This window comes from Oncorhynchus clarkii, chromosome 8, assembly GCF_045791955.1.
Source record: "Oncorhynchus clarkii lewisi isolate Uvic-CL-2024 chromosome 8, UVic_Ocla_1.0, whole genome shotgun sequence".
NCBI lineage: Eukaryota > Metazoa > Chordata > Actinopteri > Salmoniformes > Salmonidae > Oncorhynchus > Oncorhynchus clarkii.
In genome coordinates this window covers 22188904-22204936 of record NC_092154.1, presented here as the reverse complement: position 1 = coordinate 22204936, position 16033 = coordinate 22188904, and the positions used below count along the sequence as shown (strand labels likewise).

Here is a 16033-nt window from a genome sequence, read left to right as displayed (position 1 = left end):
TTCACTCACACCTCCGTTCACAGCAGGTTGCCATAGTAACACCTAACTCAAGGCTATGGTAATGGCAAACAGAACAGAAGATTTCCTGGAAACTGGAGAGATGAGGTCAGGTTTTCAGGCTACAGCATTGCGGTAAAAGTGGCTAGGGCTCCCGAGTGGCGCAGCGGTCTAAGGCACTGCATCTCAGTGCAAGAGGCTTCATTACAGTCCCTGGTTCGAACCCAGGCTGTATCACATCCGGCCGTGATTGGGAGTCCCATAGGGCGGCGCACAATTGGTTCAGCGTCGTCCGGGTTTTGCTGGGGTAGGCCGTCATTGCAAATAAGAATTTGTTCTTAACTGACTTGCTTAGTTACATAAAGGTTAAAGAGAGACAGGGACATAGCATTGAGGGGTGCGGGTCACTGTCAACAGAACACGCTCCCTGTCTTGAGAGCGTATTGATAACAGGAGGTTGGTTGCACCTCCATTGGAGAGGACGGGCTCGTGGTAATGGCAGGAGCGGAGTAAGTGGAATGATATAAAATACGTCAAACACATGGTTTGATGTCATTCCATTCTCTCCGTTCCAGCACTTATTATGAGGCGTCCTCCCCTCAGCAGCCTCCACTGATATCGTCATGCAGAACGGCATATTGCGAAAGCTTCAACTGTACATTTTACCATAATGTAAACGATGAATGAAAAATAGATTATACTTGACATTAATTTACGGGGGAAGTGCAGTTTGTCTTCGGCTCTACTGTTGGTAAATAAGGAGCATGACCATCTGCAGTTTTGTGTGTTCAGAAGCCATGCATATTTCAGGGCTCCGTAACTCCTGAGAGTACAGAGGACTTTCCAAGGAGCCATCTAAATGCTTAGTCGTAAAATCTGAGTTTATATGTGTAATCTGACATTAATAATTGAAGTTAAATGCTATTTTACAACCAGAAAGCATGGCTGAAAGAAAAATGCTGACTATAGTGGAAGTAGCAGCCATGGCTAATAGTTGAGATATATGAAGCGAATTGTGACACAAAATGGATGTCTATTTACAGCTAAAGTGTAGTCTCCTAAATCGAAATAATCAGCTAAACGTCAACAAAAAATGGTTTTGTCCAGTAACTTCTCTTTCCAAGATGTTGAGTTTTGTGAATAGCGCTGAGCCATTAATCAAAATGTTGAGCTTCCTTTCGGTTATTTAACAACTAACGACCGACGTTGGTTCAATTACTTGAATTCCATTTAGTTAGTGAGCTCAACGCGTTGTTTTCTCTAGGGAGAAATCAAACTATTCACGAGAGAATTTGTCAAGAACTATGTGGGACGTTGGGCTGATTGGAAGTTTTCATTAGGCAAATAATCAACCTAGTTCATCACAGAAACGTGAGATAACGTTAGATGGTTGACTGGCTGGCTGCTACTGTCTGAGCAGAGATCAGATGATGACGGAATGAAAAATAAGACAAAAAAAACTAAGTAATATACACAACTGTAATATTTTATTAAAGTAAGTAAAGTAAGTGAATAAATGATGGTTTAATAAGTGTCCAGCAGTAATGGGCATTCACTACCATCAGGGGGCTCATATAGTTTAATTCTGTGTTGTTACAGCATTCAACCCACTGTCAGGAAGAAGGCAGGTGATGGCTGAGGGAACCTCTAAAATAATTTTAATGTCATTATTTGATAACGCATTTAATGTTGTTTTTTTTATTGAAACACAAATCGAAAACCGTGATAATTTTTTAATAGTCAAACCGACCTCACAAAGCACTAATCGCTCAGCACTAGTAGTGAATTAAACATGGAGGGGTGGATTTAGGCCCTGCAGCAGCTGATGGCCAGTAAAGCAGTGAGGAGTGTTTAACTGGGGAGATCTGTTGTAAACACGTTCAAACCTAATATTTTCTCTTTAGAGGAGCTGGTGCAGAATAAGAGTCTGTCCTCAGACAACTCCAGGCTCCAGTGGCAGAAATACAGTTCCCTCCACACCCCTGAAGGCTCACCTTCTCCAGGGAGAGAATTTGTTGCCTCTGCCTGTCGTCCAGTGCTTGGGACTTGTTCTGCAGGGCCCCGCGTTCCTCTTCTAGACGTACCACTTTGTCCTTCAGACGAGACTTCTCAGACTCCAGGTCCCGGATGGCTGCCTCGTGGTTCATCTGAGTGGCTTGCAGGCTGCCAATGTGACCTGCAGAGGAGAGGAAGAGAGAGAGAGATGAAGAGAGAGAACACAGTGACAAACAGTCCAGCCAGACAGGGCTATTAGAATGACATTACCTGTAACAGCAGTTTAACCACAGAGAGTTGCCCTGGGTCAATGTACTGTTTAAACATTGACGTTTCGGTGAGCCAGTATTTCATTGCCAGATGAAATATTGATGCAGCAAGGCATCACTAATAATCAAATGAGATCACACAGGCATGGCTGTGAGTATACAGCAGGGCTGGCTGCAGTATAGACCGTACAAAGTGCAGCACGCCGTAAACTAGGCATAATTAATTTGAACACGGCTTTCACCTCCTTGGGCTCATGACTACCATCAATGCAGGGATACACCATTTCACCATTAAACAGTTATGTTACAGCAGTTCAGATTAGCCCAAGTAGCCGTGATGCTAATATTCTAAGTGTTTCTCCAACAGCTAAGAGGTGAGTGTTTTCAGCAGCAGCAGCAGCCTCTCTGTGTCTGATGCCAAACATGGGGCTGCAGATATATACAGTACTACACAGCTACACAATAGGCACCACAGAACATTCCAGACACAAAGGCAAACAAGTTTTTTTTCTCTCTGTCCTTGATGTATACCTTGACCACGGTATGACAGGCATTTGAACCACAACAGATGTTGCAGGGCTAGATAAGAGCTAGGTGAGGGGGTCTATGTAAGCCCTCTCCCCATCAGGGTACATTCCAGAGCCAGGGGGGGGGTGGTGAAGAGGTCTCGGAGCAGAGCTGGGGCTAGGCTGCAGAGCACACTGGACCTCTGTTGCCGGGATACCGGAGAAGTTATTTGTCACAGAACAATCTCCTGTCAACAGGTACACTAGCTGAAGCTGGAGCTACCTACCTCCAGAATGAATTAAAAACGTCTATCTGGGTTCTGGTTCATTCTGCCATCCACTGGGAATGTATCATACCAGTGAAAAGGAAAGAGTTGCGTGACACATAATTGAGAATAGCTGGAAGCCTATATACAGTAGGTTTGAGCCTGTGTACCTGTGAAAATATCTGATGCAAACTGGTGCAAATACTTTTTTAACCAACATTATTTTAATATTTCATGACTTGAAGTTGTTGATATATACATTTGAAGTCAGAAATTTACATACACGTAGGTTGGAGTCAATAAAACTCGTTTTTCAACCTCTCCACAAATGTCTTGCTAACAAACTATAGTTTTGGCAAGTCGGTTAGGACATCTACTTTGTGCATGACAAGTCATTTTTGACTGTTGACAGACAGATTATTTCACTTATAATTTACTGGATCACAAATCCAGTGGGTAAGAAGTTTACTGTGCCTTTAAACAGCGTGGAAAATTCCAGATGTCATGGCTTCAGAAGCTTCTGATAGGCTAATTGACATAATTTGAGTCAATTGGAGGTGTACCTGTGGATGTATTTCAAGGCCTACCTTCAAAATCAGTGCCTCTTTGCTTGACATCACGGGAAAATCTAAAGAAATCAGCCAAGACCTCAGAAAAAAAGATCATAGACCTCCACAAGTCTGGTTCATCCTTGGGAGCAATTTCCAAACGCCTGAAGGTACCACGTTCATCTGTATAAACAATAGTACGCAAGTATAAACACCATGGGACCATGCAGCCCTCATACCGCTCAGGAAGGAGAAGCGTTCTGTCTCCTAGAGATGAATGTACTTTGGTGCAAAAGTGCAAATCAAATCCAGAACAAGAGCAAAGAACCCTGTGAAGATGCTGGAGGAAACCGGTACAAAAGTATCTATATCCATAGTAAAACGAGTCCTATATAAACACAACCTGAAAGCCGCTAAGCAAGGAAGTCACAGCTCCAAAACCACCATAAAAAAGACTGTGCCTCCTGGGTGGCGCAGTGTTCTAAGGCACTGCATCGCAGTGCTAGCTGTGCCACCAGAGATTCTGGGTTCGAGCCCAGGCTCTGTCGCAGCCGGCCACGACCGGGAGGCCCATGGGGCGGCGCACAATTGGCCCAGCGTCGTCTGGGTTAGGGAGAGTTTGGCCGGCAGGGATATCTTTGCGCACAAGCAACTCCTGTGGCGGGCCGGGCGCAGTGCACGCTGACCAGGTCGCCTGGTGTTTCCTCTGACACATTGGTGCGGCTGGCTTCCGGGTTGGATTGTGTCAAGAAGCAGTGCGGTTTGGTTGGGGTGTCTTGTGATGTGTTTCGGAGGACTCGTGGCTCTTTGCCTCTCCCGAGTCCGTATGGGAGTTGCAGCGATGAGACAAGACTGTAACTACCAATTGGATACAATGAAATTGGGGAGAAAAAAGGGGGTAAAAAAACAACTACAAAAACAGACTACGGTATTCAACTGCACATGGAGACAAAGATTTTTGGAGAAATGTCCTCTGGTCCGATGAGGAGGAAAAAGCTTGCAAGCTGAAAAACACCACCATATAAACACAACCTGAAAGCCGCTAAGCAAGGAAGAAGCCACGGCTCCAAAACCACCATAAAAAAGACTGTGCCTCCTGGGTGGCGCAGTGGTCTAAGTGGTCTCCTGGCGCAGTGGTCTCCTGAAGCACAGCATCATGTTGTGGGGGTGCTTTGGTGCAGGAGGGACTGTTGCACTTCACAAAATGGATGGCATCATGAGAGAGTAAAATTACGTGGATATATTGAAGAAACATCTCAAGACATCAATTAGGAAGTTAAAGCTTGGTCGCAAATGGGTCTTCCACATGGACAATGACCCCAAGCATACTTCCAAAGTTGTGGCAAAATGGCTTAAGGACAACAAAGTCATGATATTGGAGTGGCCATCACAAAGCCCTGACCTCAATTCTATAGAAAATGGGTGAGCAGAACTGAAAAAGCGTGTGTGAGCAAAAGAGGCCTCAGTTACACCAGCTCTGTCAGGAGGAATGGACCAAAATTCACCCTGTTGTGGGAAGCTTGTGGAAGGCTACCCGAAACGGTTGACCCAAGTTAAACAATTTAAAAGGCAATGCTACCAAATACTAATTGAGTGTATGTAAACTTCTGACCCATTGGGAATGTGATGAAAGAAATAAAAGCTGAAATAAATCATTCTCTCTACTATTATTTTGACATTTCACATTCTTAAAATAAAGTGGTGATCCTAACTGACCTATGACAGGGAATATTTACTAGGAATAAATGTCAGGAATTGTGAAAAAGTGAGTTTAAATGTATTTGGCTAAGGTGTGTGTAAACTTCCGACTTCAACTGTACATAGACTTAAACGTTGGGGGAAATCAAGTTTGGACTAAGAGTGTTGTGGGTCATTATTCAAATTGTGGTTAATTAGTGTTGTTCAGGTAGTGCGGTACTGTGGGTTGTAACAGAGAAAGGAGGGAAGAAGAGGGGAAGAGAAGGATAGCGTAGAGTGTAGGATAAAAAGGCTTGGGAGGAGGGTGGCATGCTAACTCACTGGCTTTGAGGAGGATCTCTGTGGCCTGCTGCTGCACACGATCTCTGGTGGCCTCCAGCTCACACTCCGCCTCCTTCTGTCGAATCTCCACGATCTCGGCATCCTGCGTCACCTCGTCCAGCTGTTTGCTCAACTCCTGGAGCATAGACAGAGATACACAGAACACAGGTTAGCTTACCCTCCTGAGGCACAGACACGCAAAACACAGGGTCAACTTCCTGACCCGTGTTCATTCTCTCTGCCAGAACAATGAAACAGTATATATATACACGACTCACTCACTCATATGCTCTAATAATCATTTAACTTTCTCTCCATCGCTCTCTTTTTTTCTTTCCTGCATTTGCACTCTCTCTGTAGAGATGTAGAGCTCGAGAAACTAGCCACTTTTCATTCTTAATTGGACAGCTTTTACAGTATGGTGCATGTTCTCTACTGCTCTCAAGGACTGGCCATGAAATAGTCACTTAGATTTACATTTCCCATGGGAATATAGTCCATATGGAAGTGGAGTTCTAATGCATATGTAAATATATTGACTTGTCTGGTGGGGCAGTAGGAAGCAGGGAGGCATGTAGCCTAGAGGTTAAGAGCATTAGGCCAGTAACCGAAAGGTCGCTGGTTTGAATCCTGAAGCCGACTAGATGAAAAACAATCCGTTGATGTGCCCTTAAAGGAATATTTTGGCATTGAGGCCTTTTATGTAATTCCCCATTTTATATGTCTCTGTATTCAGTATGAAGGAAGCTAAGGTAGTAGACTAACGTAGCATGCTAACAGATACCCATAAACTTCCATTTATTGCACTAAAGTTAGTTAGCATTGGCTCGCGAAACTACTAACTTACTTCATACTGGAGAAAGACACATACAAATGGTATCCACAAGTTCATCTGACTTTGGGGAAGTAGATAAAGGGCCTCATTGCCAAAATCCCGTAGTATTTTAACAAGGCACTTAAACCTTATAGCTCATGTAAGTCGCTCTAGATAAGAGCATCTGCTAAATAACTAAGATGTCAATTTAAAATGTAAACCTTTTTCTGAAGGATCGGTGTGGGGAGTACTTGTTTTTGATTTTGGGACTATATGTCCTCAAGCTAAAATATGATATTCAATTTAAGAATGCCTCGGTGCAACTCCAAATATCAATTTGGAGTTGTAAAGTATCTTAGGCCTTAAGTGCCACATTCCCTCATAAGGCCCGGTTTATATCTATCCTTATAGATACCGGGGCCCCTCAGGGGTGTGTGCTTAGTCCCCTCCTGTACTCCCTGTTCACCCACGACTGAGTGGGCAAGCACGACTCCAACACAATCATTAAGTGTGCTGATGTCACAACAGTGATCACCGACAACGATGAGACCTGGCAGTGTGGTGCCTGGACAACAACCTCTCCCTCAACATGAGCAAGACAAAAGAGCTGATCATGGACTGATCATGACCGGTTGCATCACCGCCTGGTATGGTAACTGCTCAGCATCCAACCATAAGGCGCTACAGAGGGTAGTGCATACGGCCCAATCACTGGGGCCAAGCTTCCTGACATCCAGGACCTATATACTAGGTGGTGTCAGAGGAAGACCCCAAAAATTATCAAAGACTCCAGTCACGCAAGTCATAGACTGTTCTCTCTGCTACCGCACGGCAAGCGGTACTGGAGCGCCAAGTCTAGGTCCAAAAGGCTCCTTAACAGCTTCTACCCATAAGCCATAAGACTGCTGAACATTTCATCAAATAGCCACAAGGACTATTTATATTCATCCCCCCCCCCTACAAATTACCTCGACTAACCTGTACCCATGGACATTGACTCGGTACCGGTACCCCCTGTATATAGCCTTTTTATTATTATGTAATTTTATTGTGTTACTTTTTAATACATTTTTTACTTTAGTTTATTTAGTAAATATTTTCTTAACTCTAGTTCTTGTTCTTGTTGGTTAAGGGCTTGTAAGTAAGCATTTGATTTTAAATAACATCTGCATGTTTTGTAGAGAGACAAACCATGCTAGCTAAAGTAAAATAAACATCTTGTCAGGAGTAAGAGAGGGGATGCATTCTGATTGGTCCATGTGGTATGATTTCCCTGATGAGCAGTTGCTGGTGTGTGTGTGTGATGAGCTGTTTAGGTGGAGAGGACACGCTTTAATCACCCTCACAGTTTGTTTTGTTTCCCTTAATGAAAAATCAAATTGTGGCGGCATGACTGATATCATCGTGTCACACCTGAGCACCCGTCCCATACTAAACTGACTGGAAGAGCTCCTGGGAGCTATCCATTAAAATACATTCAGAGAAAGTAGCTATCAAAGATCCAGCAATACATGTTAGAGACTAGGCCTTTGGCTGACTGAAAGGGAATATCTGTAATAACCAGTGTTATAGGGTACATTCCTCCCTGAGTCAAAGCAAAGTTATTTTTGCCATCTCCACCGTGCCACACATATGAATGTGACGAGACTGACAGCTTCTCTGAGCCAGGCGAATTCATTCATCAGAATAATGAGAAAGTTTATATTGCAATTCCTTTAGATATATCCAAAGGTAAAACAAACTAAAGTGCACATAGTTTGCTGCTATTTCAGCTGCTTGATGTGATAGTGTGTTAGCTTTAGTTGGCTAGCTAGCTAGCTAGCAAAGGAGAAGTAACGTTAGCCTAGCAATATTTTATTGGACAATCAGCTGGCTGTTGCCTATTTATAAATTATTTATCTCGTCATCGTTGTCTCTCATCATCATTGAACCTCTGCTAGCTAGCTACATGCCAATGATTTGTTTAGCATAGCAACATGGAATGAATAGAATGAACGACAGATGAAAACATGAGAATAGAATTAACGACCAGCCTGTTTGGTTAGCAACTTCAGAACTAAGAACTGTTTTTTTGCCCGGACTATATAGTCTGCTGGAAGGATGAAATAAAACAAATGTACTCATTAAAATGAAATGAAAACATGTTAATATTTTAAATATATTGCCAATCATTTTATAAAGGCAATACGGCCCTCGAACCCAGGATTATTGTGTGATAACCTCATCCTAAAAACAGCCCTTAGTTGGGAGTTTTCACACAATAATCCCCCGGGTTCTCATGCCTTTTTGCTTAATTATATGATTCCAACTGTTTTTATCTATATCGCACATCAAATCGCAACAGCAATATTTGATCAAAACATTTCCCATATCGTGTAACCCTAGGTAGGAGGAGCATTCTAGGTAGGAGCATTTTTGGTCAAATCAAAATGATTAAACATTAGGAGAGTGTGAATGATGAAGAGGTCTAATTATGGCAATTTAAACGGACCCTTAAATTTAGATCAAACTGTGGATTACACTTTTTTAATCCTGCGCACTTCAAAGTTGGATTTCAACTTCTAATCATTTCATTAAATGACTATTAAACCACAATAGGATTTTCAGGATTAAGATATTAACTGATTTCTGGGTTTAAGGATTACAGGGTTTAAAGATTACAGTGATAATTTAACATCAATGCTACATATGCTCTACTATGAAGTTCACTCATGTATCTCTTTAAGACTAATAGCTTTGGGCTCTTTCATTAGGATGTTTAAGCCACAGTTGGGTATCTCCACAGGCTCTCTTACCTTGATATTGCTCTCGGCTGCAGTGAGCGAGGCCTGCAGTTTGTGGGACTTCTCCCTATGTTCCCGGGCCTCCTCCTGCACCCTCTGCAGCTCGGAGCGCAGCTTCCCCAGGGTCTTCTGCAGCGCTGCCTCCTGCATGTGGAACTCCCTCCGCAGCTCCGCCTCAGTCTTCTTCCAGGCCTGCAGGTTATCTGCGGTGAGCTGCTGCGTGCGCTTCATGGCCTCCAGCTCGCGCTCGTAGAAGGCTTGGGCCTTGTTGAGCTTGGCCTCGTACTCCTCCACCAGCCTCTTCTTGTCCCCCTTCACCTCCTCCACACGCTCCGACAGGGACTCCACCTCCACCTTGTGCAGCTGGCCCAGTTTCTCCTGGTCCTTGCTGTGGTTCTGGTTCTGGCTTTGGTGGCTGCGGAGCAGCTCCGACACCTCCTGCCGATGGTTGGCCTTTAGCTCCTCCAGGGCCAGCTTCTTCTCCTGCTCAAACTGGGCTTGCGCCGTGCCGAAAGAGCGCAGCTTCTCCTCGAACGAGTGCCGCATCTCCTCCACCTCACGGGACATGGTGACAACACGCTGTGTGTGCTGGGCCTCAGTGCAGAGCTGCATGTCCTCCACACGCTGCCGGTAGGTCTCAAACTCGGCGAGGGCCTGGCGCTTCATGCGCTCGTGCAGCTCCATGGACTCCTCGAGCGACTGGATGCGCTGCTTAAGGTCCATCTCATCGCTGATCTTACTCTTGTACTGCATGATCTTTTCCCGTGTCTCGGACAGGATCTGCTGCACCTCCTCCTCGTGAGCCTCCTTCAGAGTCTGGATGGCCGCCTCGTGCTCGTCGTTCTTGGTGTTCAGAGCGTAGATCACCTTGGGGAGGCAGAGAGAGCATCAGTATGATGGTTGAGAAAGGACAGCATAGAACAAACGCACATCCAATGGATTGTTTGAGCGGGTGCTGGAGATCAAAGTAAATGTTCACCAGTAAGAAAGTTAAAACTGTGTGGGGATGTGTTAGCATTGTCCTCAAACTAAAAGGGATACCTTGAAGGTTTATCATTACTTTGACTTCCTGCAACAATCAAAAAACCACTTATGAGACAGATGATTGACAGTTAAGTGAGTGGCTGACCTTTAAATCCCAAAAATGACTTCCAACTGAAAGCCTGGATAATCTGAATACAAAGTGATTTTCTGGTCACACAGAATTTAGGGGGGAAATACGTTTTACATTTACAGTTCAAAAGCCATGAGAAATTCCCCCCTAATCTTAATCCTCCCTCCCCTCTACTGATCCAGGGTGCTGGCTCCAGGCTGCTGCCCCACGGAATAAGGCTATTTGTTTTGTCACCAGATAAACCTAGTCAATAATTCATCACTTTAATACTTTTGAAAACGCCTGTCATAAGAAGATAGAGTAGAAATGGAAAATAAAATGCCCTTTTCAGAGAATTGTATCCATATTTTATATGCCAGGGTGAATAACCGGGGGAGGACTGTGCATCTCTTAAACGTGTTGCCAACTTGCCTGTGTTTTTAATATGTTCAAATGTTCAGAAAATGTTCATTTTTAAACCGACTCCTATTGGCATCACTCGTACGACTGTCCGTTCCAGCTCTCCATCAAACAAGAGCAGATGCAATACATTGTTCCCAGGCAGGTAGGACAACATTTTAATCAAAGGTTTATTCAAGAAAATACTAAACCAACAGGCATTTCTTGTTTGCTATTGTGACCTCTACTGCTGTGCCATATCTCAATCGCATGGCAAGCTCTCAAAGGAGATAAAAGGCCTATGCAGCAGGATCCCAGCTCAATTCCCATTATAAACATAATATTAATCTTTTAATACCCTCAATGAAAGGCATTCTATGGGAATGAAAGGGCCCCAGCTTGTGAAGTTTCTCACGAGCGATGAGGGCTGAGTCAGAATTCATTTCCATAATTGTTTTGACAAATGACTAGGGGAAAGAGCTAAAAGTTCTGGGCCTATCTGGTGTTGGCGCGGCAATCTAGCCAGCCACATATGAAGAGAGAGATAGAGTGATAAAGAGTGAGATAGAGAGAGAGAGAGAGAGATGATAGAGAGAGTGCGGTCTGCAGTCCCATAGGCTCAGCGGGTGAAAGCAGTGGACTGAGAGACAATGGCTTTGGCAGAGAAGTGTGCAGTGATGTCATCATCCCATAATGATTCTCTCCTCCATTTGACCTGAGAGGAACCCTGTTGGCCTGCTGCCTGCCTTCCTCTCTCTCTCTTTCTCTCGCTCTCAAAAATATCGACATCATAGTTATGTATTGATCACAAACTCCCAACTCAACATAGTAAATTATTGCTGCTGCCTGGATAAGTGAGAGGAAAAGGTCTCCATGTGTTATTAACATCAGCCGTTCCCACCTCCACAGATCAATGTGTGGAACTACTGGCTGACTCCAATATAATTATATGGTCAATCCCACTAAGGCAAACTTTGAGTGGTTGAAATCCCAGCCTTGTGCGCTTTGCGCCAAAAAATGTGAAAGCTGAATCAGTGATTCTAGATGTATACATTCATCACTGATGGGATGTAGTCAATCTGAAACATGAGCCAAAAGCCCCAAGTGTAGGCCTGGACCTACTTAGTGCTACTGAAGCTAGGAATGTGTGGTCTCAGTCATAACACTAAGCTACAACACCTGCAGAGAGGTAAGCCTCATTCATGTTCCCAGAATGGTTTGAAGATGCTGAAGATAGAGAAGAAAGAGTGATCCATTAGATCACAAAAGGCAAAGACCCCTCAGGGCTACACTGGAGATGGTTCTGGGCTAAGGTTTCAGAGCGAACTACTCAATATTCCCCCTTAGACTCTGTCATACAGAATACTGATACACAAACGAGTATGAAATCGGACTTATTGCCATAAATGAATGATGATCAAGGATTCCAGGTGACAAGATTGAGACATAGAAATGAACCGGGATGGTCAACTCAAAGCTCTCTGGTTGTGGGTGTTCATATCTAGGCTGAAGTCAGCATGAGGCATCATCTGCCTCAACAGGAGAGGGCTCAGTTCTGACAAATCCACTACTTCCCCTCTTCTCCTGGCACTGGGGCTTTAAAATCACTCCTATTGCCCAGTGCAGGGGTCATTACTAATGTCTTTACATCTGCAAATGGGACCTTGATGATAGATATTATTACCGCCATTTGCAGAGAAGTGCGGAAGGGTAACACATTGTTCAGTACAATGGGGAACTCGGTAAACGGGGCCAAATTAGCTTTGAGCGGTGGTAACTGCCTTGGTGAGGCTGCAATCACATTCTGCTCTGTGCTGGAGATCAAAATGTTATGTATTTTCAACATTAACGGACAGCCCTGCAGAATGACTGACTGCCATCTCAATGCCCGGGCGGTCATCAATGTTCAGCTGCTTTGCCATTGACTGTCTGCATCAGTATTCAGTTGAGGCCAACATAAAGGCAATCTTGCTTATGTTTCCAGTTTTGTAAACCTAATTCCTGACTCGTATTCAGTATTAGTTGGACTAAGTAACATACAAATATACTGTAGCACATCAACCACCTTCGAGGCCACTTAAAGAAGTGAGATGCTGACTCGCTAAGCTACTGAATATGCATTAAGTGTGGAAAAGGTTTGAATGAAGTCGAAAGATAGCCTAGTGCTAATTGCAGTAATTACATGCACATTTTCCACTAAACTGCAAGGTGCACCTTAATCCAGAAGGTAATTAAGGCAGATGATGGGGTAGGACTGGGCTGGTTCTGTAAACGCTACTTGGTTTCATACAGAGGGAACACTATGATGAGCTTCTCCAGCAGTGTGACACCAAAACTTCCCCCACTGCAGCCTTTACATGGCCTGATTGTGAATATGTTTGTTTTAAAAGCCTGACTTAGCAGCAGTCCACATATTAATGTATTCTTTTTCCCGCTCTCATTTTTAAGCCTCTCTCAGACAGAAGATTATGGTTTGCGTACATAGGCAGTAGTTGTGTAAATTGCTCTGGGAGTCATTGCTCTGAATGCACTATATGGTGTTTCTTCATAGAGAAACTCCAGACACTCACTCACTGATGTTGTGTTGGCGTTCCTCTCTCTGTTCTGTTGCGTAACTGTATTGGTGCGTTCTTAGTTATTGGGATAGATGTTTTTTTTCCACAGCTTCATTACAGTGATGAATATTTCACACGCTCTATATATATAATCTGCAATATTAATTTACAACTCTTGGTCTAATCATGATGCACTGTACTGTAGGCTGAGATTAGAAACATTGACTTCCCTATTGGTCTTCCATTGAGATTTAACACATTTGAATTACAACCGAGACACATGGCGAAGGTCACAGAAAGTGATGTGCTCCACTTGCCTTCAGACAGGAAGTGCCTGTGTTAATGGATGGTGGAGTGGTTACCTTTAGTGTGTGGGTGCAAAACAAATGAGTCATGCCCCAATTTGTCTCTGATTCATCTAACTACCCTGAAAGCCTAACTGAATGAGATCTAATTCTAAAGCACTGCAATCTCCTCCTTCAGAAATGTAATGGTTGATTAAGATAATTAAATCACATGCCTCTCATTTTAATATTGTAAATATGCTTCCTTCCAACAGCATTGTCTACGGTCCCTGATCTTCCTCAGATACTAAAGCAGATGAAACCAGAGGACTCAGATACTAATGCAGAGGATTCATGGCAACCTTTGGGATACTGCCTGATCAATCTCTAATACTGTGTACTAGACTGCAGCACTGGGTGGTGAGAAAAGCCTTGATTACAGTGGTTCCCATTTCCTTAGCCGGCCTTGACAGGTTTAGTCTGTTTTACCAGGGGGTTTAGTGCCTGCTGCTGGAAGGCCCGGTTGCCAGGCCCCTGATGTCATCCAACTTGGGCAGCACCCTCTCTAGGAGGTGGAGGCTGTCAGCAGGGCAGAACACAGAAAGCAGAACACATCTGTAATTATCTGCTGGAAAGGAACAGTGTAAACGTCTGTCTGAGAATGTGTCCAGGGCTGGACCTACTACGTCTTACCAGCCACTCAAATACATTTCTTACTTTGAGGTCATTTTATAGCATTTCAATTCAGATAACTTTGAGTAGAGAGACAGACATTATTGGTCAAAATATCAGTATGTATGACTTGCTTTGTTCTGTAGCTATTTGCCATAGAACATGATGAGAACAGACTGTGGCGTTGCTGGAGAAGCTGCCTGTATAAATGTGCATGTGATCATGTCTCCACACATGACTGGATGACACCTCGAACAATGCAAGAGAACAAAATGGTTTAAAGATCTGGAAATGACAGAAAAGCTCTTTATAGATCAATATCTTCACATCAAAATAACAACAGTATTTTGGAGCCTATTTTTTGAGTGAGGCGACAGACAAGGCATCTCCTAGTGGGGTTCGGAGCATCCTTTTCAGAGCGCATCGCAGGCAGCGTGCTGTGGAGAATTTGTTATGTGATCCATCGCCCTAGGGGGAAACAGGCTGATCAGCCGGGGAAGAAAAAGCACTTCTGTTGGCCTTCTTTCTCCCCCTCATCCCAGGGACTAGCTGGAGAAAATGAGGCAGAGGGAGTGGAGTACTAGAGGACTTTGACTGGCCTTGTACATAGCGCTCCATCAGCACAGCGACGAACAACTTTCTAAAGCACCGCCTTGGAAACCAGGCCCTGGACGGTTGTGGAGTTGAGGGAGGTATTACAGAGATACATTCCACACGCTGCCAAGTCTGATATGCTCAATCCCAATTCTAATAGTCACTCCATCATCTCAACAGTGTTTTATGTTTACTTCAAAAGAGCTGTCCAGGTTACATGATGCTCCTTGCGCGAGGCAATATGGAATCAGATTGTCTGCCAAGGAGGTAAGTGTTCTTCCACTCCTACTTGGGTTCAGTGGGCCTTTCTGTTGGGGGGCTGAAACAGGGAGGGATATGGGCCAGACTACGAGATTCCACGGTGTCAGTGACCCTGATATGACAGTCTGTCTGGTGGGGGGGGGGGGGGGGGTCAGTCGGTCTATTTGTCTCTTGGCCCTCTCTCCTCACCATCTCCAGAGCCCAACAGGACTGGGTAGTGGGTAGTGGTGGGCAGCATAATCTCTCATGGAAAGACTACGTAAACATAAAATTATTTTGTAGAGCTCTCATGACACAACAAGATGAGTGAGATAAAGCAGCATTACTTCCGGTGCTTGGGTTTTTCCTCACTGATTATTTGGGCAAATCACAATTTTGCAGGTGTTAGCATCTTTCGAATTTCGAAATGGGAGGGGACATTTAGGCATAGACTTGCCCGTAACTTGCAAAGAGAGCGGGTGGAGCTCTTTGTTTCCGGTTCCGATCTTCGTTCTCCCTCTTCTCTTAGCACTGTATGGACCCAGAACTTAAATTGAGCATCTGACGCAAGACTTTAGTTCCAGGTTAACCGAGTGTATGGGCAGAGAGAGACATCAGCTCTACCCACACAGGGCAGGCCTTCCCTGCCCATGCATGGGCTCATCAAGAGTCTTTACAGGCCTTCTGCTGCCTGGAGAAAAACCCATGTGAGAGTAAGCACGGGTGGTGCAGGGGGCAGGGGGTTCAATCCCTGTCAGCCTCCATCCCGCAGCCTATTATCGTCGCAACCATGGCCCATGGGCCCCTCCCAAATCACCACCTTGATCTCAAACCTGTCAACAGGGCTTGTCACATTGTGAATGCATAACTCCACTGGAGAAGTGTAAGCCAGGAGAAAGCTCAGTCTTTGAAAGCTCACAGTGCCATTGTTGAGTTGGAGTTCTAGTGATCGAAGAGAGGAAGCTGGGTAGGGGCTGTTCCCTACAATAACTGGTTCTT

The 16033-nt window shown here is 44.4% G+C and overlaps 1 protein-coding gene across 4 annotated transcripts in view; it reads right to left on the bottom strand.

Annotated features, from left to right (window-relative positions):
- The window catches only part of LOC139415104 (protein FAM184A-like), a 103815-nt gene that overhangs the window by 52862 nt on the left and 34920 nt on the right, over nt 1-16033 (bottom strand). For all 4 annotated transcript variants that reach the window (XM_071162918.1, XM_071162921.1, XM_071162917.1 and 1 more), the window contains exons 2-4: nt 9210-10064; nt 5601-5736; nt 1992-2173 (exon numbers count right to left, since the gene is read on the bottom strand). In XM_071162918.1, coding sequence (XP_071019019.1) covers nt 1992-2173; nt 5601-5736; nt 9210-10064 — 1173 coding nt within the window. The remainder of the gene's footprint in view (nt 1-1991; nt 2174-5600; nt 5737-9209; nt 10065-16033) is intronic.